This window comes from Dipteris shenzhenensis, chromosome 26, assembly GCF_047967505.1.
Source record: "Dipteris shenzhenensis isolate YYH24624 ecotype China chromosome 26, Dip_SZ_1.0, whole genome shotgun sequence".
NCBI classification, from domain to species: Eukaryota; Viridiplantae; Streptophyta; class Polypodiopsida; order Gleicheniales; family Dipteridaceae; genus Dipteris; species Dipteris shenzhenensis.
The window spans coordinates 14,120,290-14,141,100 of NC_141621.1; the positions used below are offsets into that span (position 1 = coordinate 14,120,290).

At 47.7% G+C, this 20,811-nt stretch overlaps 1 protein-coding gene across 1 annotated transcript in view; it reads left to right on the forward strand.

The window, feature by feature from the left end:
* Positions 1 to 2,915: 2,915 nt before the first annotated feature.
* The window catches only part of LOC147884710 (uncharacterized), a 123,993-nt gene continuing 106,097 nt past the window's right edge, over positions 2,916 to 20,811 (forward strand). Inside the window, exons 1-4 of the mRNA XM_087397871.1 lie at positions 2,916 to 3,097; positions 3,319 to 3,409; positions 3,587 to 3,720; positions 3,879 to 4,086. Of these exons, the coding sequence (XP_087253997.1) occupies positions 2,916 to 3,097; positions 3,319 to 3,409; positions 3,587 to 3,720; positions 3,879 to 4,086 (615 nt within the window). The remainder of the gene's footprint in view (positions 3,098 to 3,318; positions 3,410 to 3,586; positions 3,721 to 3,878; positions 4,087 to 20,811) is intronic.

Here is a 20,811-nt window from a genome sequence, read left to right on the forward strand (position 1 = left end):
GTTCTCCCACTCCTCTCCCTCAGCCCCCCCTCGCCTCACCCTTCCCCCCCCCCCTCCCACTTACCTATGCCCCCACTCCTCTCCATCAATCCCCTCGCCTCTCTCCCTTCCGCCTCCCCCTTCCCTCACCCCGCAAGCTCGCCTACTCCCTCTCTAGTCCTTTATAGCTCACGAGAGGCGATTTACGAAAGAATCTAGAAAGCTGTAGAGATTTCACAGTCATGACATGTGGCAAATTCACAATTCCAAATTTCGCAATTCACGCCTAGCTCGAATCGCTTGGGTAAGTGTGATTAATTTGAGCCCATGCCTCCCCCCTCCACACAAACAAATTAATAATAGGGGTTTTTTCTAGCTGGGGGGGCCTATTTTGGCAAGCCATTGGTAGCTCACCTACATCTCTTGCACATTCTTGAAAGTTGTTACCATGTAGTCATTATTATCGATGGTAATAGTAATTGAGTCAAGTTCACTTATGTCCACAACTTGTCTCACATTTAGAAGGATTATAATCAATGAAGCAAGTGGTTGTCCATGAAGATGAGGAAGCCTTCTACCAAGGACACTCAATGGAGAGACCAGCCTTATAAGGAAGAATCTTACCTCACTAAAGCATTGAACCCTTGTTTGGCCCAAGTCATCATCGATGAGGATGTACCAAGTCAAAAGATCTTGGTGACATGAATTAAAGTGATACATAGCTAAGGGAAGGGATTGAAATTGCTCTATACGGGCTATGGTTTTGGGACAACAAAGTAAAAATGCATAGAAGTTGTAGCACCAAGATGAAAACTACAATATAAGATAATCTACATCATTGAATATGTTTGGGCTATGAGTGGCCATGAAGAAGTTCCCCCTCCATCCCCCCAGTGAAAACAGTAAGAGGACCTCTTATTTCTTAGGCTCCCCTCCTGTTTATAACATTAGCATGTAGCCTAGTGGTAAGACCTTGAATGTAGGTAGTGGATGTCTTCAGCTTTAGTCCCTCTTTTGAAGGAAATTTTGAAGGTATTTCTTTTACCTTAACTTAGTTAGGGCATCTAAGAAAGTAATTAGATTTTTTACTTGAAAAATAAAGGCTCCTTAGGCTAAGTTATGCATGGAATTATATGTTGAAATTAAGTTGGGCCTTTAGAATAGGTAGATGGGAATTGAGAGACACTATTCTCCACCCCATTTTTCATTTTGTTTTGAGAACCATTTTTTTGTATTAGCATAAATGCCTACCTACTTCCTCTATTAGTTTGCTTATATGTAGTTCCCATCTACCTATGTCAACAAATTATTCTATACATATAACTTTGCCTAAGGAGAAAAGAAAATTTGACCTTCATAATTACGTGGAAGCCCCCCCCCCCTCCTCCCCCCAATAAATAGAGGAAAGTCCTCATTAATCTAGGCGTTTATACACTAGGTGCCCAAGTTTGGTAGCAGGGGTGTGTCTTGACATGGTCGCCACTTGTTGGTGCGTGGTGGTTTGTGGAGCGTCAATAACCTTGGGTAGCCAAGGCTCCCAGCCCCAAGTGCGCCCATTTTTGGATTCATCTTGGCAAAGGGTCCGAACCCCGTCTGCTAATAGGAAAAGATCTCCCCCTATGAAATTGTCAATTTAGCTTTTTTTTAAAGGTTGCATCTCCTTGATGTGTAACCACAATGGCTGCCCCTTTTCTTGCACGGTTGGGCACCCAAGGGCCGACGGCAGTGCTCACAAAAAACTGAGGTTTTATGGCAACTGAATGGAATTTTATGTCAGCTGGATGAAAAACCGCGGTTTTATGTCAGCTGAATGAAATTTTTTGAAAATTAAACTTCAAATTTGAAAATAGAAGGTTTTAAACCCTCAAATTTTAAGGCACTTTAGCTATATTTTTGCTAGGTTTTAAAAAAAAAACGTCAAACTTTTCAACTTGAAGGTTTTTTAATTTGTTAAGAAAAATGTTATATTTTTGCTAGGTTTTAGAAAGAGACTGTCAAACTTTTGGACTTGAAGGTTTTTTCATTTGTGAAAAAAAATGTTTCTCTATGAACATTGGTACTCGCCCTCCGGCTCCCCAATACATTTCCTCTGCTTTTTCCAGTGATTAATACATTTTTACAATTGTGGTGTAAAGAGGACCTTTTTTTTTTCCGTTTCACACATCCATCCGAGTCCTTTGAGGGGAACATTTTCCTTGGGTCAGTGGGCAGATGGTCAAAAAAATCATGCACAACTCCCGGTCCAGTCCCCAGCCGCTGCCTACGCCTGCGCCCGCGCCCGCGCCCGAAACCACATGCTAGGACACGAGGCCGCAACGTCCAAGATTTGAATCCGAAGCCAATAGGCCAAAGCCATGGAAGCTGGTGTAAAGAGGACCTTAAGTCACAGGAAGTTGGCAAAGGAACTTTAAATTTCAAACTAGTTTCACGCATGCAACTTGAAATCTGCCATCACTCGACGATCCAATTCGGCAATTGACGCGAATTTCAGTTTGTTTCTCGATCGAATTCTGCAATCGCAGTCGAATCAAGTTTGTTTCTCGATCGAGTTCTTCAATCGACGCGAATTCAGTTTGTTCCTCGATCGAATTCTGCAATTGCAGTCGAATCGAGTTTGTTTCCCGATCCAATTCTGCAATCGACGCGAATTCAGTTCGTTTCTCGATCGAATTCTGCAATTGCAGTCGATTTGAGTTTGTTTCATTCTGCAATTGACGCGAATTCTGCGCTCGAATTCAGTCTTCTCGTTCTGCTCCGTGGCCGCAATGCACATCATTGCTCGACTCCTTACCAATTCCGAAGATGTGCTTCGGAAGATGGCGGAAATGCCTTTGGATGCTGCTAAAAATTGATCCTACGGTGTGGCAATCATGGAAGAAGCGAGAGAGAGAAAAATGGCCTCCGGAATCAGCGAGAGCACCATGTTAAAGTCCGCAATGCGACCTTCGATGTTGGGATTGGCATTGCCTTTGGGTTTGCAGTCAGGAAACTCATTCAACTTGGCCAAAGCGAGGGCTGATGCGGCAGCAGCCTCAGCAGCAGGGTCGAGAGCTTCGTCGTATAGGTCCAGGAGACAGTCCGTGGGCTCGCACATGTCTCACGTCTCATATTCTTCCAAGTGAGAACTCAAAACTGCCGCTTTGACATTCTTGCAGATAGGCTTATACAGAGCTATCTGCCGTCGTTATTGACAGGCGTCGGGTCCATGTTTTAGCAAATGAATGGCACGAAAGGATTAACGAATAAATAATGCAAGCAGGCTTAGTTTCAATTGGAGCGTGTTGCTATTGCCATTTCCCTAAGTTCATGCACCTGGTTTATGTATCTTATTCTCAATAGGCGCAGCATGAGGAGTGGAAAATCAGGGCGTTATGGTCGAGCTGGGAAAAGTTTCAAAGCGGTGGAGATTGTCGAACCTGATGTTATACAGGTTGCTTAGATCCAAAAATTTTTAAAAAGTTTCCGAGAGGTTTTATTGATGACATGTGATGTTTCGCTAAGAGGTTGGCTTGGAAATGTCCCCTCGCTTACGGTAAAAGTTAAATTAAAGGAAGAAGCAATCACACTCTGCCTAACACCTTTTTGAGCTTAAACGTGATTGCAGCAGGTTTTCGATGAATATGGGAAAGATGTGACACCTAAGGCATTGGTTTCGCTAAGGCCAACTGCGCTACTTGAAAGGCTCATGCAAATTCCAGCTGACCGATTCACACCTGAATCAGAGAGACCTTCCATATACAGGTTGGCAGTAATCAACTATACCTTAATGCACTATTTTTCCGAGCCAGGAAGGACCCTCAAAATTTACATACGAATGTTTTGAGACTTTCACGTATCTTCTATATAAATGTGCGAAGCAATATTTACTGTGGATTGTTTCCCTGTTTGATGGCTTGAAGCCGTGCTGGTGGATATTCAATTGCAAGCAGCATGGGCAGTTTCACACCTGATACAATTGATGAAGAAGGGGTTGAGAGAGACGAAGTTAACAACATCAGGCGAACTGGAGGTCCTTCTTTGTCCAAGGAAATCGCTGTTCACCATGCTGACAGTCAGAGGCGGATACATCTAGTACATGCGACGGTTTCAATGCCAACATCAGAACTGGTTTGTGCCTTCTCTTACGCAATTCTGAGGTGTATGTCACTTTAAAACCATGACCCCTTGGGGTCATCTCGCATATATCCACAATCTATACACCATCATGGTACGATATAATGTGAATCCATTGTCCATTGCCCCTTGCTACACATAATACATACGGTCTGCATGTGGTAATCAGCCACCCCCCATCTGCCACCACCTGGAATGCCAAGGCTGGTATAGCATCCACAAGAGTGATCTGCAGTATGTCAAGGTTTACTTTTTCCTGACTTCTTGTTGGTTAGCAACTATCATGAAATAGTGGTTATCTAAGAATCTCTGGTATATAGCTTATTGGGGAATCATAACAATGAACGGCGAACCTAACCTTCCACATGCTGAGACACTGGGAGCTGAGACCTCTTGATATTGAATTGGAGCTTATTCTTACATCACATCCCAGGCTCTTTCGATGGATTTTTTTGGTCCTCTTACGATTTTGAACATCTGAAAAACATGCATACAGAACCGTATACTCACAGGTGCATGTAAACAAAGGTCTGCATACTGAGCTTCTGCCTACACTGTGAGATGAGGGCAGACTCTGTCACGATAGCTACTCCACATTATCTTCTTTTAAGGAAGTTGACAAGTTCCTGTCAATTAGAGGTAAGGAGAAGTACTTCTGCAGAGTGCAAGCTCAACATCTAATGCATGGTATGCATAATGCGCCAACCACTTGGATTCGGCAAATTTGTGGATGCTATGTAAAGGATGATATCTACTATAAGTGAAAAAAAATAGTCTCACATGACAAAGACATAAGACTGGCAGAATTGAAAAATGAACACAGCCTGATATGAAAATACATTGCCAATGAATATGGTTCAAGGCCTCTATTGAACCCTAAATACAAATATGTAAAGGTGAGGGGTAAATTTAATTACAAGCAAATACATTGCCAATGAATAGCTATTGTGGTTCACTGCCTCTGCCACACCTTCCTAGAACTACGTAAGGCAACCCCTAAGCCAGCAATTCACTATCATAGGGCATGGATTCCGTGTGTAGATCCAAAATACCTTTAAGCAAGAGGTTGATGTATTAGACTCCCCCTTAAGCTCTCGCCATTGCCTGGTAATGCACCAAGTCCTAGCTCTTGTCGACAGTATTCAAAAGGACTTGTCGGAAGAGGCTGGGCAGGTTTTGTTCCTCCACCTTGTTCATCATTTGGGGTTCAGTGTCTTGGCTGAGGGCTCTCTTTGATAGGGCCTCAAGTTTTTATGAGACTCCTTTCTCTTCTTGGGCTACCACAATTCAACATGATCTTGTTGAGTTTGTTGACTTGACATTGCTCCTGCCTCTCAAATCGAAAATAAAACTAAAAATTCGTACTGTCAAAAATTTGTACGATTTTTTTTTTCTCCCCCAAGAAAGAGACTTCTATTAAGAGGAAAAACCCATGAGAGCAAGCTCAAAGCGGAATACATAATGAAATCATGAGGATAGATAAACCCCCTCAGAATGAGGTGGAAAACAACCAAGGCTGAGGCTGAAAGTGCCACCTCAACCCTGTAGGAGTCTCAAAGAAGAAAGGAGAATCCTTCCATACCCTGAAGAAAGAAGCCCTCCTAGCTGAGCTTGCACGGGATTCTCCCTGCATACTCGTCCATATGGCCATCAAGGTATGTATGGTGTCTCTGTGTGTGAGGGATGAACCTGATTTCCCTCCAATGCCTCTGTGCGTCTAGCTTTCCAGATATGCCAGGCTGCTATGCTCGCGAGAATCTCTAAAGAGGTATCCACAGAGGCATGTACAGCTGCAAAAGGAAGGTGTGGTATCACATCCAAAGAACATGACTCAACCTGATGACGTCGAATCGAAATGGCCCGAGAGGAGTCAAGTCTCTCATTGAATACCTGAGGCCCTGTAAGAGAAAGCCAAGCCACTGAGCCCCATGTCATAAAGAATGGGGAGTGGGCAAAGTGACAGAAATCTGGCTATCCCCATCCAAATCATCCTCGCCTGTCTGCAATCCCATAAGCAATGCTGAATAGTCTCCAAAGCAGAGAGGCAACGAGGGCAAGTAGGTTCGGCTCCGAACCTGGATCTCCAAAGGTTCACTGCAATCCCACCATGGATAGAAAGCCAAGAGAAAAGAGTGATCTTTCTATTCCTGTGGGATTTCTAGAGTCTCTTCAAGAAGCACCTCTGCAAATCTGCAGTGATATCAAATGTCTCCCAATGAGGAACTCTCGAAGGTCTCCAACCTCTACTACTGAGCTGGAATCTCCTGGTATTACTGACCGTGTGATATAAGAAGGGGATGCTCTTCTGTTGATGCCCTGTGTCAATCCACTCCCACTCTCCAGGGTCCCACTGCAAATACGTAATGGAAACTCCCCCGTAGAGCCAAAGCCTCCAAGATCTGGTTGAGAGAAGCCGAGGGGCTGGGTCGAGGAACACTCTAAATTTGATCCCTGCACCAAAAGGCCTACAATCCTGATAGGTTGAAAAGCAGACTCAAGCAAGATGTCCTCTGTGGACCTGAGCAATCTGCCACCATCATGCACACTAAAAACCAAAGCATCTTCATGTGCATCTTGAAAGGCCAAAACCCGAAGAGGAACACCGCCTCTCGTAAAAGTACCTGCCCAAGTGGAGCAAGTGCGTGGCATATCATCCGTGTCTACCCCATCCGCTAGAAGGGCTGCCTCAATCTGCAAGATCCTCCCTGCACTCCCTCTGAGATGTCCTATCAACTGAGATTTGGTTTCTTCTGGAAGCCTGCAGAAAGCTTTCCATGACCCCAATGATGAGGCGGGTCCCCTCTCCCACCTAGACCACTGCATGTAGAGTGAGGCACCAAGTGGTATGCCATGTCATCTAATATACTGTCATTCCACTTGATCGGTTGCCTATCAATCTCTTCACGCGAGGAAGGGAGAATCCTCCAAAGAGTGCTACTGAAACTAGCCCATGCTTTCAATATGGCAACCATGAGAGGGAACGAAGGTGATCTGAGGTGTGCTGCAATGAAAATCCAGCTTGTACTGCTCATCTAGTCTCCTTCTGAAGAAGGTGTGCACGTCTGTATGCTGCTAATAAAAAATGCCTTCCACAGCTCCTGTCCTAGCATAAGTCCCCACACCACCATCTTACAGAGTAAAGCTCTACACTGTAAATCTGGATCAATAATATTGAGACCCCCTTACTATGTAGGGAGGATGAGGGTCTCCCAAGCCACCCTGGCTAACGCATCTGCTGTGCCATCAAGCCCACTCCAAAGAAAATTTCTGATCGGTCTCCTAAGTTGAGTGATGCAGTCCCTAAAACGGCGCCAGCATGAACAAACAAACCAGGCCGTGGCCAAGGGGACCTGGTTGACCACCACAACTCTAGAGGCAAGATCCAGTTTGGCTGAGCTCCAAAAAAGGAGCTTCCTCTTGATGCTCTCCAACACGGGAGCAAACTGCTGCGTGGAAGAAATATCCAAGCCGACCTGGCAGCCCAAATACCTGCTTGGCACACCCCTCTGAACCCATGTGAATCCTATGTCAAGCCCCCAAACTGGAGTGTCCTCCTCACTGATCCAAAAGCCATTGGATTTATGCCAATTTATCTGCGCCCCCGCCGCCAAGCAAAATAAATTCAATGCTGTCCTGAAAGAAGAGCTCTGTGGTGTGGCATCCAAGTAAACTGCTATGTCATCTGCCAACTCACTGTCAAGTAGCTCCTCTTCCCTTCTGATGGGAAGTCTCAGCCCAAAGATGTCAGCTTGAGATCTAACATAGATACTTATAGCTTCAGCCACGAACAAAAAAAGAAAAGGAGCAAGAGGGCATCCCTGACAGACTGATCTGGAAATCTGAATTCTCTCACCCCTTACCCCACCAATAAGTACCTGGATGTGGGCTGATCTGTACAAAGAGGAAACACCTCTGATCCAAGCATCAGTAAAGCCAAAACGTAGAAGGGTGCCCTCCTAAAAACCCCAATCTACCTTGTCATAAGCTTTCTCAAAATCCAATAGTAGAATGGCTAGATTTTGGCCGCTCTGCATGGCCCACTCTGAAGCTTCCCAAAAAGAGAAAATGTTATGGGGCTGCAATCGGAGGTTGATTGCCTTGGCTAGAATCTTGTAACATGTCCCCAAAAGTGTGATAGGCCTCCACTGGGACACTAAATTTCTGCAACCTCCTTCGGGATAAGGTGGATGAGACCCTCTGTGAGCGACCTGGGCATCTCGCGAGAGTCCCAAATGCCCTGCAGGGCTGATGTAATGTAGTCTCCAATCATATCCCAAAATGCAATGAAAAAAGGAGTGAGGCCATCCGAACCTGGGCAGGGTACTTGCCCTTGTGAAGGGCTGAAAGTGCAGTCCTAAACTTTGTGTTGGTGAAAGGTGCATCAAGCAAAACATGCATATCCGGTTTCACCAACAAAGGGATGCTCTGCCAAATAACCTGTCTAGCATCCTCTCCATCCTGTGTGTCAGGATCTACAGTAAGAAGGGCAGCATAAAAGTCCTAAGCTATGCGCATGACATCCTCTGGATCTGTCTGTAAAACCCCATGTAAGTCAATAAGTTGGGATACACTCTCTCTACTATGTCTAGGGCCAAGAGTAGAGAAAAAATGTTTATTGACTCTGCCACCCATTTGAATCCAGAAGGACTCCCGTGCATGAAAGGCATACTCCGCTCTCTGATCCAGCAATATCTGTTGATGAGCCCTTGCTGCAGCAAGGCGCTCCTGAATCCAAGCATCCGAAGGCCGTTTCTGCTCTTCCCTCTGCAAAGCTACCAACTGCTGGCGAACACCAATCTCACGTCTGAGAATATCTCGTCTCCTGGTACAAGCAACTGAGTGGTCGAAGTCGCTAATACAAGAAAGGGCAACAACTACATGTGATGGAGATGGCTGCCCACCCTAGACATGAGAAACCCATATCTGCAGGGCTGCCTCTGTAAGGTCCTCCTTTGTGTACAAGGCATCTGGAATCCTGATGCTGGTAGACCGGCCTCTCAAGTGAGGCTCTGAGATAGCCAGCACAACAGGAAAGTGGTCTGAAGTGGAAACCCCAATAGGAATGCATACCGATCCACGTCTATCTAGTGCCCAATCATCTACATAGAATCTATCAATGCGTGCATCAATAGGCATCTGCTGCCTCCTATTTGACCAAGAGAATAGGAGGGACTGTGGCTGAATAAGAAAGGCATCGTCCAACCAAGTATCTCTACCACAGTAGTCAAAAAGAAAGGCATCCCAAGCTGCTCTCTCCAAAGAGTGAAGTCCTCCTTCTCTACCCCCTTTTTTGTCTGACGGTAACTCAACCATGTTAAAGTCACCTCCAATTACCCATGAATTCGCAATGGGGGCCCAGGAGAGCAAATCCTTCCACATAATGACACGTTCCCCTCTAATGTTAGAGGCATACAGGTTAAGGAAACCAACCTTACGCCCTCCAATCAAGAGAATAATCCACTGAGCCCTAGAGGGGATAATGACTCCATGTCCAACTACTAAGGGGAGAACCGACTGTGAAACTGAAATAGAAATACCCCCCCTAGTGCCCAAGGCAGGCGACCAAAATGTATGGCCAGAAAGCAACTTACCTGACTTGCACAATCTCTAGAATCTAGTTTTTGCTCCTCAATAAATAAGATATCAATGGAACCCCTAGTAACACCTAGATGATCGACGGGAGGGTGTAGAGTGGAACACCTTACCCGACCTAGTGGCAGAAACAAACCCCTCAACAGGGGAAGACCTCCTGGTCGAAGAGCGAGGAATAGAACCAAGTGGCGGAAAATCAATAGCGGAAATGATCATGCCACCTGACGCCCTGTCAACAGGAAACCCAATCACTGGCTCACCAAAAGTAGAGGGCACAAACTCCTCTAGGAATTATGAAGCATCTGCTAGAGCTTAAATGAGTTCCTGTGAATCAGGCCAGACATCGGGGTGCGAAGGATCCCTTCTGAGGGAAGAGGATCAATAGTGTAAACCATCCCGTTCCCCCTATCCAAGGGAGGAAGTGAGGACTGCTCTCGATCCTATGTCTGCACGGCCACGGAGACCTCCACTGCCTCGAGGAGAGTGTCTGGCACTGCCGGTTCCAGGGAAGAAGCTGCAACCGGGGAGGAGGTCGAAGCTGAAGCGTCTCGGACTATGTGAGGTGAGACTAGAGGGACAGCCCGAGGTGAAGTAGAGTCCACTAGTGTATCCTCGTGAACTGAAGGAGGAATCTGCACACGAACCGAAACCCATTGGTATGCGGCGGGTGCCCTTGCAAGTCGTGAGGCACCTAAGGTAGAAGGTGGCGGTACCAAAGGAGTGCTCAGTCGAGGAGCACTCTGGCGAGTAGGAGCTGTACCACCACCCTGAGGAGGACCGCCATGTGGAGGTCGAGGAGCAAGTGCTGGACGTACCACCCCACTGTCGAGGCTGAGGAGTAGGTGCTGGACTTGTATCACCCCCTTGTCGAGGCCGTGGGGCGGTAGCTGTACCAAAGGGCTTCTTGGGCCTTTTCTTCTTCCCTGGACAAATCCCTGGCAAAGTGTCCAATGGTCCTGCATATCCTGCACTGGTCCTGCTTGCCTGTAATTTCTACTCTCTAGCAAAAAAAGGAACCATCCGGGCGCTGGATCATAACATGGTCCATCGTGAGGTTGGGATCCTTACAGAGGACCCTAACTCTAGGTACTCCATCAGCCTTGGTTGCCTCTTCTGCAGTCAACGGCAACCCAGGGAGGGGTGGGATCTCAGCAACCGTGCCGAAATGCTCCCCAATAACAGAAAGAAGTCGATGGTAAACCTAGGGAAGCCTGGGAAATCTGATGAAGAGTGAAAAGATTTCCTTATCTGCCTCCACTGGGTCGAAACCAATATCGAAGGCATCAAAGAAGATCTTCCTGTGTCCCAGGTGTAAAAACTCAGCTTTGAGCACGGTGATCGCAGCCTTTGGAGTGTCAAAAACAACCTAGAAAAAATATCGTCTCAGAAGACGAACATCTAACAATCTTGGAGTGAGGTCTAGGGGAAGAGCCACAAGCATCCAATCTCTGGCTTGGGATCTGGAAGGTTGAGACCCGAAGATGCGTGCGAGCAACGTGGTAGCGCATTCAATCTCTACGTCCTTCTTGAGCGCGCTGCAACTTGTCTTTAGAAAAAGTAATAGTTTTCGTGGCCGATGGAGGTGGAGTAGGATTGACTGACGGAATATCCATCGCCAATCGAGGTGAGAAGGCCGATTCGAACACTTTTGAGGCTCCGTCCGCTCCAAAAAGCGCTGCGGGAGAAGGAAGAGGGGGGAGATAGGAAGAAGAGGAGGGGGGTAGAGGAGAGGGCTGAGGTGGGGGGATAGGGAGCGGGGGAGAGGAGAGGGGGGTAGAGGAGGAGAGGGGGGTAGAGGAGAGGGCTGAAGCGGGGGGGAGGGAGCAAGGTAGAGGAGAGGGGGGTAGAGGGGAGGGAGGTAGAGGCGGGGAGGTATCCGCTGGGTTAGGGAGCGGGGGAAGGGAGCGAGGTAGAGGCAGCGGGGGAGTGAGGTAGAGGGAGCGGGCTGGCAGGGGAGAGGGGCTGAGCGGGAGAGGAGAGGGGGGTAGAGGCGGGGGGTAGGGAGCGGGTAGAGGAGAGGGGTGTAGAGGCGGGGGGTAGGGAGCAGGGTAGAGGGAGGGTTGAGGCAGGGAGCGGGGGTAGGGAGCAGGGTAGAGGGAGCAGGGGAGCAGGGAAGGGGGAGCGGGCTGAGAGGGGAGGGGGCGGGCTGAGAGGGAGGGCTGAGAGGGAGAGGAGGGAGAGGCTGAGGGAGGGGGAGGGGGAGGGGCTGAGGGGGAGGGAGGGGCTGAGGGAGGGGCTGAAGGAGAGGGGGCAGCAAGGGAGCGAGGAGGAGCAGCAGCTGATGAACCTCTGTACGATTTTGTCCATACAGCCAGGAAAAATCCGTACAATTTTGTCCGTACAGTCCGTACAGTTTTGTGTTGGAATATGAAGCCAAAGTGAGTCAAAAATGTGTGTTCTAGGTGGTGTTTTATAGTCTAGTGAGTCCTAGACGTGCCACGTGTCATATTGGGAGATATCCCGTAGACATTGTGACTTTCTAGAGTCTAGTGTCACACTATATAGTGTTGTACTTGTCTATTGTCTATTACAACAGTCAACATCAAGCTATCAATACATTGTGAGTATTTTGGTTATTGCCTTACACTTGTACTTTCTTTCCTTTCCATTCTGCCTTTCATTATGCTTTCCATATTTCCATTCCATTCCTAGCTAGCTTCCATGTCTCTTCATATGGTATCAGAGCCTTCCTTCCTAGCCCTTCTCTTCCTCCTTGCTTCTCCATGAGGTAGAGGGTGGCTGGAAAGAGAAACTGCTCTCTCTTCTCTTGGAGGAGCTCCCCTTCCCTACTCCTCTCCATTGAAGGCTTCATCAACATTGGGATTCTCCTCCAACGTTGTCTTCTCCAACTTGACCTTCTGCCACCTCTCTTCCCTTTCCTTGGTGAGCTCTTCTCCTTCCTTCAGCTACAAAGACGTCCTAGAGTGGGGTGCTATTTTTGTTGCTCCCTCTGTGACCTACGGACGATGTGACACTTCTATCTGAATCTGGAAGCAAAATCATGACTTTGTGTCTTCAGGAAAGTTGTAGAGGATTTTGAGTACTACAATTTTCGTTTTTACATCATTGCAATCCGAGTTTTCTATGAAAAGATATAGCTCCTGCAAAAAGTGACGAAAATTATTCCTGCGCGTGGATTTTGTTCTTGAGCTCACGGGATGATAATTTACAGCCTACTGTCACTGTCTTCATCCCCACCTCCATCTTTTGTTGCTCCAGTTGGTGCCCACAAAGCTAAGCTATAGCTGCCCATGCAGCTCCTCTTGCTGCCCACGTAGCTATCCTCTCTACCCGCCATCTAGCTGCGCACGTTGCTTCTAGCTGCCCACGCTACTGCTCCTGCTGCTCATGCTTCTCCTGCTGCCCACAAAGCTCTATCTTCTCGCCATTCGAGCTGCCACATTACACACCTCATCTGCCTTTTATAACAGTGTGTAGACTCTGCACTAATTTGCAGCAAGAAGATAAAGAAAAATGATCTTGATGTGAGGTACGGTTACTTCCCGGCTTCTCCGATTACTTCTCTGATTACCCGTGGTGCTAGGCTTGCATATTGAGTGACTCTACTAGTTCTTGTGGCACCTCCAGCCTCTACATCGACTTTTGGTGTCTCTCCATCCTCTATTTTGAGAGTCATGCCATCACTGCTCCATGTAGCTACCCCATGGACTTCACTGACACATATTTTGGGGCATCCATGCCTAGTGCTTCATCGACTTGTAGGGATGTGCACACATGTGCAGTGGCTACTTGGAGGACATCTCTTACTCCCAAGAGATCTATTTTTATTATTCCTACAGCTTGATGTATTTTGGGGTCCTTTGCCCTGGGTAGTCCCCCTAAAATGATATGTAACTGAGTGTTTGGTTGTCATTGAGTCTAAAGGTCCTCTGCCTTGGATAGTCCTCCTAAAAAGATGTATTGGTTTTCTTATTTTGGTGTGTGGCTTCCTAACATGTCCTGTTATGAAGCCAAGGGGGGATGTACTGTGGGAGCCATGCATTGGCATTAATAGGTCTATTTGTTTATCAGGCCTGGCTTGAGAGTTCCAGGATGTTGGTGCATTGGTGTCCTAGACCTCTGAATTGATCATGCATCCATGCATGATGAGCCTCTGAGCCATGCTAGATGAGCTTTCTATGTTATGCTCACTAGCCTCTGAGCCATGCTCACTTGCCTCTGAGATTGTGTGGGAGCCATGTCTAGTTCTAGATCGGCATGCACAGTTTTGATGACCGTCATTGTCATGTTCTGCTATTGGTTCCATTCTAGTAGTCTCTCACCTTGCCTTCATGGGGGGGTGTTGGAATATGAAGCCAAAATGAGTCAAAAATGTGTGTTCTAGGTGGTCTAGGTGGTGTTTTATAGTCTAGTGAGTCCTAGACATGGCACGTGTCATATGGGGAGATATCCCATAGACATTGTGACTTTCTAGAGTCTAGTGTCACACTATATAGTGTTGTACTTGTCTATTGTCTATTACAAGAATCAACATCAAGCTATCAATACATTGTGAGTATTTTGGTTATTGCCTGGCACTTGTACTTTCTTTTCTTTCCATTCTACCTTTCATTATGCTTTCCATATTTTCATTTCGTTCCTAGCTAGCTTCCATGTCTCTTCATTTTGTACCTGTTGTGCTTTCCTCCTTGTAAAGCTTTGCTGCTTCCAAGTCTTTTCCTTGACTTGAATGGCTGATTATTCCTATGAGAAAACCTTTCACAAAGACAAGTCGGTTTCCAACAAGAAATAAAAACAGGTGATGGATTCAAATGATTCCCTTCATGACTCTGGTGAGGTTCAGCTTGTTTATGAGGTTATGCATGAAGGGTTTGAAGACACCCACAAAGGTTGGAAAGATCCACTTCCCACCACTGGCATTATGGTGGAAGTGGATGATATCTTTGATCCAGTTAAGGAGTATGCAAAGCATGCCATTATAATTTTCTTCCCAGGACCTACTGCAGCAGATGTTGGGAATTGGTTGACTCAAACCCTGGGTGGTTCTTATGTCAAAAAGTTTATTATGCACCGAGGGGCTTTTTTGAGATCATCATGGTTGATGAGGAGCACCGTCAAGTTTTACTGGAGCACTCTCCTCTCTTCTATGGCCAGCAGATGGTCCATGTCATGCCTTGGTCTCCCACTTGGGATTATCAGGCATTGATTCGGCATCATTTGTTTGGGTAGAAGTTGTGGATTTTCCTCAATGCTTGTCTTCTCTTCTACCTAAAATTGCAGCTTCCCTCGGTAAGTTGGTATGTCCACTGCGACCCAATGGAAATTCGAATCGCTTCTATATTTTGTGGGATACGGATCATCCCACTCCAGCTTCATATTCGGTTACTATGAATAATGTTTTCATGGGGAGTGCCTTTTACAAGCTTAAGTAGGGGCTGTTTGCAGGTGCTTGCTTTGAATGCAAGCAATTTGGGCACATGGCTTCACAATGCCCTTCCTGAGCTCCACGGATGCCAGTGCAAGTTGAAATGGTTCAGTCTTTAAATAAGAATGCAAATGCCTCTTCTGTGGTAAAAAACGAAGGGATCAAACAGTTTTTCTATGTTCAAGACAAAGGAAAAGCCCCGGCTATCTCAAATGGTAATGCTTCTTTTCCTATGTCTTTGTCCTCTCCACCTCAGGGGAAGGGGGGAAATTTTTTGACTGATGGATGGCAAACTCCTCGCAAAGTGATCTCCCCCAGGCAACCTTTGCCTTCTCAGACTTGGAGTGGTGCATCCTCTCACTTGCTAAAAACTCTGGTGTTGGCTTGACCTGGGCTGCTGTGACTACAAATCGGATCTATCCTGAAGAAGAAGTTGCTGCACTTTTGTCCTCTCCTCAGGCTGATGCTTCATCTTAGGGTAGAGGCCCGGACATTGAGGTGGAAATGCAGACGTAGACAGCCCATTAGATGCTGTACATACCTATCCCATAACTGTAAATATGCTTGATCATTTGAAGTGTGCTATTCTCAATGTACAGGGAATGTGTGATGGTCGCAAATGGAAACTGGTCTGGATGTATATCAGGCAATTGCAGCCTGATATAGTTGCTTTGCAAGAGCATAATCAGCATATGTATGCTGGTCAGATAGGCCATTTTGCTGGTTATGATATCTTCTATGCTGGAGAGCACTCCTTTTCTGGTGTGGCTCTTTTGGTAAAGCACGACCTTCAACCTGTTGTGGCTCTCAATGATCACCATGGTAGATGGATTATTGTTCAATGTCTTGTTCAAGGGAAATTTTTTGAATTTGCATCGGTTTATGGCCCCCAATCTTCTCGTGATAGAGCTTTGATCTGGGCTGCCATGCATAGCTATCCATGGTGACAACATGCCTTCATTTGTGGTGACTTTAATAATGCCCCTCAATCGGGTAACAACACCTCAGGCCACACTCATATGTTGGCTTCTGAAACACAGGCATGGTCTGATTTTTTGCTTCAGTTGTGCCTGGTTGATCTCTGGAAGGAATTACAGCCCATGCTTCCGGGCTATACCTTCAGCATAATGCTCAATCTTCTTATTGGGCATGCTTGGATAGATGTTATCAGGTTGATCCACAGCATTGTGATGCCTTGTCAAATTTGGGTTGATCATGCTTTCACACATTCGGATCATGCTCCTCTTTAGTTGAGGCTTTCCTTATATGAATTTCCCACTGACAGATTGCCTTGCCGAATGCTTTTGCTAATTAATAATAGTTATCTGGAGCATGCTAACTTTAAAGCCTTGGTCTCTAATGCTATTCAGCCTCTCTCTTCAGATACACATTGGTTTTGATTATGCCTGGCAGGCTTTTGTTGCTCGGATGCAAGCAGTTATTTGGGATTATGGCAAATCCTATATGCAAGCCACAAGGGAGACTATAGCACATGCCAAATTTACTTTCAGAGTTTGACCGAGCTTGCTCATCTTCGCCCTTTTGTCTTTAGAGGAAAGCATGCTCTTATGTCAGGCTCAATTCTCTCTTCAATCCAATGATCGCAAAAAGCTTGCTAAATGGGAAACGCGATCCAAACAACGGGCTTTTTTGGGTAAAGGCTGCTCTTCCGAGCAATTTTTTAAGAGTTTACACTAAAAAAAACAGGCTGCCAATATCTGTCGGATCTTGATGCCTGATGGTTCTTGGTCAACATCTCGTTTAGAGCTTGCTGATTTATGTGTGCAGCACTTCTCCACTCATTTTGGCATGTGGATACTCTTTCTCCTCGGATCATGTCTGCATGTCAACTTCTTTTGCAGCATGTTCATCCAATTCTGTCAGATGCTGAAGCTTTGGAACTTGAACATCCCTTCACTGAAAGGGAATTGTCTGATGCACTGAGATCCTGTGGCAGATGGAAATTTCCAGAATGGGATGGTCTCACTGTTGAATTCTTTCTTGCAAGTTTCCCTTGACAATTTCGGTAGGGCAGGCTACTGCTGCTCCCCGCTCCTTGTGCTGCCCTTCCTCCTTCGTGCTCCCCTCATTGCTGCCCCCTCCCTCCCCTCCTTGCTGCCTCCTCCCTCCCCTCCCCTCTACCTGCTGCTCCCCCCCGCCTCCCCTCCCTCTCTTCTCCTCTCCTGCGCAACAGCCCTCTCCCCCTCTCCTGTGCAACAGCCCCCTCTCCCTCTCCTGCGCAACAGGCCCCCCGCTCTCCCCCTTTACCCACCACCTTGCCCCTCTCCAACAGCCCCCTCCCCCTCTCCTACGCAACAGGCCCTCCCCCCTCTCCCCCTTTACCCACCCCCCTGCCCCTCTCCCCCTCTCCTGCGCAACAACCCCCCCCCCCCCCCCCCCCCTCCTCCCTCCCTTTCTTCCTCTACCCGCCACCCTGCCCCTCCCCCTCTCACCTGCGCAACCTCTTCCCCCCTCTCCCTCTACCTGCCTCACCCTCTCTTGTGCAACAGCCCCCTCCCCACTCTCCCTTTACCCACCACCCTGCCCCTCCCCCTCTCTCCTACGCAGCCCCCCCCCCCCCCACTCTATCTGCCTACGTCCCCCTCTCTTGAGCAACTCTCCCCCCTTCTCCTCCCTACACCCTCTGCATCACCCCCTCTCCCCTCCTTGCTCCAGCCCCCCTCCTCCCCCCTCGTCACCCCTCCTTCCCTATCATCCTTTTGCTCTCCCTCTCCATCGACACCCCTTCCTCACTCTTTTCCTCTCCATCAAAGCATGGGCCTGCACTGGTGGCTCTGCTAAGGAATTCTCTCGTAGTAGATTCCGGGCTCCTCTCTTATTAACCTCGACATCAACACCTCCTCCTCCCTCCTTGCCTCTCCAGACCTCAACATCGACACCCCCTCCGCACTCTTTTCCTCTCCATACGACGCCATCGTTCATGCCTACCCGTGCCCCTCGCCACAAGTACAAACCCAGATTACCCCGCGATACTTTATTCGTTGACTTCCATCGGGCTCGGGCAGGCCACAAAACAGGATCGGGACCATCTTCCATGGCATCGCTTGGCAAACGCACCACTGATGACTTGGGTGCCGGGTCTACATCATAGAGCACTTCGAAACAACCTCGAGCAGCTGCAGATTCACCTCCCTCCAACAGGATCACTATCATATCGGATGAGGAGTATCCCCCTTTTCGAGTTTCTCTGATTCATATCATGGAGGCTCTGACTATCTGCCCCCCACAGGTATAATCAAAACACCATCCAAGGCATCCAGTGGGCACAGTGGTCACAGTAACGGTGGTGGTGATTTGGCCCCACAAAGTACAGCTTGTGATCTTCCACCCTCAGCTTCATCCTCCTCAATCATTCGGGTGGTTTTCAAGCCTTTCCTCGATCCCACACTCAAGTTGTCTAGCATCTTGTCACCTGATGAGATAGCCCGCATGTCTCTCATGGAGTTTGATGATGTCACACTTTCCCAGGTGGACGTCCAAATGTGTACTGTGTTCATTCAGTCTTATGACTTTGCAACAGACACATTCGGATTCTTGAATTCCCGTCACATGTTCACTCCTAGTCTCGTATTCACATATCTCCGTCTTTCCACACTTCCCTTTTTGCCACCTCACACCGACTCACCCACATTCCTGTCCTTCTTGTCTACCTGTAAAACTCATCGCAGAGGACATGAGTGCAAGAAGGTTCTCGAGGGAAACAGTCGAGAGACGCTTCAAGCGAGGTATTTGTTCACGCACTTCTACTCTGCCCCGGGCCACTTCTTCATCACCAAGGCGATCCATTCTGCCTTAGACTCCATTCTCTCGGTCACTCCCTATGATTTCGCCTCACTCTTCTACTCTGCCTTTCGTAACACAGTTCGCAAGCGTCGGGGCACATATACCTGTACTTGTGGGCCCCACCTCACCTTCTTACTTCATCAGTGGAACCCTCCTTCCATTGTCACAGGTCGCCTCCCTTCATCATCTCTCTCCCCTCCTGTCACCCCCTCTTCCACATCGTTCACTATCACTTCCAGTGTTCCTTCCCCCGGGACTGCCTCTTCTCCTCTTTCGATCAGGAGGACACCTCAGCGAGCGCCACCTCATGAAGTCTGCACCGGAGCTTCTTCAGTATATTCTGTTACCAGTGCCACAGGGTTCCCATCAGTGACATGTCTTGTATCTCCATCAGTCGTGCCCGTGCCAGGACTTGCCTCTCCATCAGTCACACTTGTCCCGGCTTCTCCAGGGATCTCCATACTTTCAATGGGAGGGATTGCACCAGGTACACCTCATGTTGTACCAGTGACGACGACTGTTGTACCCGGGACTTCCTCGAAAGGTGTATTGTTACAAAGGACTGCAGCTGTTTCATCTTCACTCCCTACCACTTTCACCGATGCAGTCATCACCACAGTTCAGGCGACCTCTGACCATGTTTTGGACCAGGTGTTGGACCTGAATCTTAGCCTGAGACCCGACTCCCACTCCCACGGGCTTTCTCAGGAGATGTCATCCCAGGGTGTACTTCACATTTCGGCCTCCCCAAGCAGAGACAGGAGCAGAGACCGGAGTGGGAGCCCCTCTCGAGGAGATCCTCCATCAGCCACTTCAGCATCAGAGGAGGTATTTGATGGAGGGATTCTGCCCCAATCTGTGGATTGCCCACCCCTTCATGAGAATGATATGTTCACAGCTTACATAGCTGCTTCATCGGGCCCACCTCTTTCAAATATTTCCCTGGTGGAAAAACAAAATGAAGATTACAGCCAACTACTAAATGTCCTTCACAAAAAACGCTCACCAGTATGTGGGGAACAGGAGGATCTCAATCAAATCTTCACCATTCCCTTGCAAGACTGCCTCGCACAGAACAAAAAGATCTCCAGGGCCCGACATGTTTTGTGCACTTGGACAAATTGGCACCTACAGGAAACCTGTCAACCGAGGAAGAGGGAGCTCTCCCTGACATGTTTGAGGAATTGGGGGACTTCATTAATTTGGCAGACAGGATGAATTACAGCGACAGGTATGCGTGGATGAAAAGGTCCCTGCATCTTGCTCAGCGTATCATGGACGACACCTTCACGCAGCTTGGGACAGCGGTCTTCAATTCCACAGGTTATGCTCATAAGCTCCTCTCTCAACAGCAACATTTGAAGTTAGAATTCGAGAGAGCACAGGCAGCCCAGCAGCGCGCCACTAGCGTGACACTTCGACAACAGGAGGAAAGGTGGCAGAAAGAGAAGGACTCAGCAATACATGAGCGTGACATTGCTTGGAATATTCAGCAGGCTGCCCTTGAGGATCGCCTCCATAATCACAGGCAGGAATGGGAAGCAGCAATGACAACTCTACGCAGCCAACATGCCGCAGCTCTGGCAACTTTGCAAAGCCAGCATGTCACAGAGGTGACCAGATTTCACTAGGAGATTACACAGTTAAAAGAGTCTTTGTCTTCCTCCGAGATTGCCAAAGAAAAATCAGAATCCAGAGTGGCTGAATTGGAAAAGAAGCGTTCATCCATGGAGGAAGAATTCACAGATCTTCGGATGCAGTTGGCCACCCTTCAGACTTCCCAGTCCACCTTGCAAGAGCAAAAGGATCATTACTACCGGCGATACCACCGATATAAAGACAAGTATGAAAATCTGAGAAATGTGATGGACACGCTTGAGTGTGAGGAGGAAGCACCCCATCCACAGATACATATGACTGAGCCAGAGCAAAGGGAT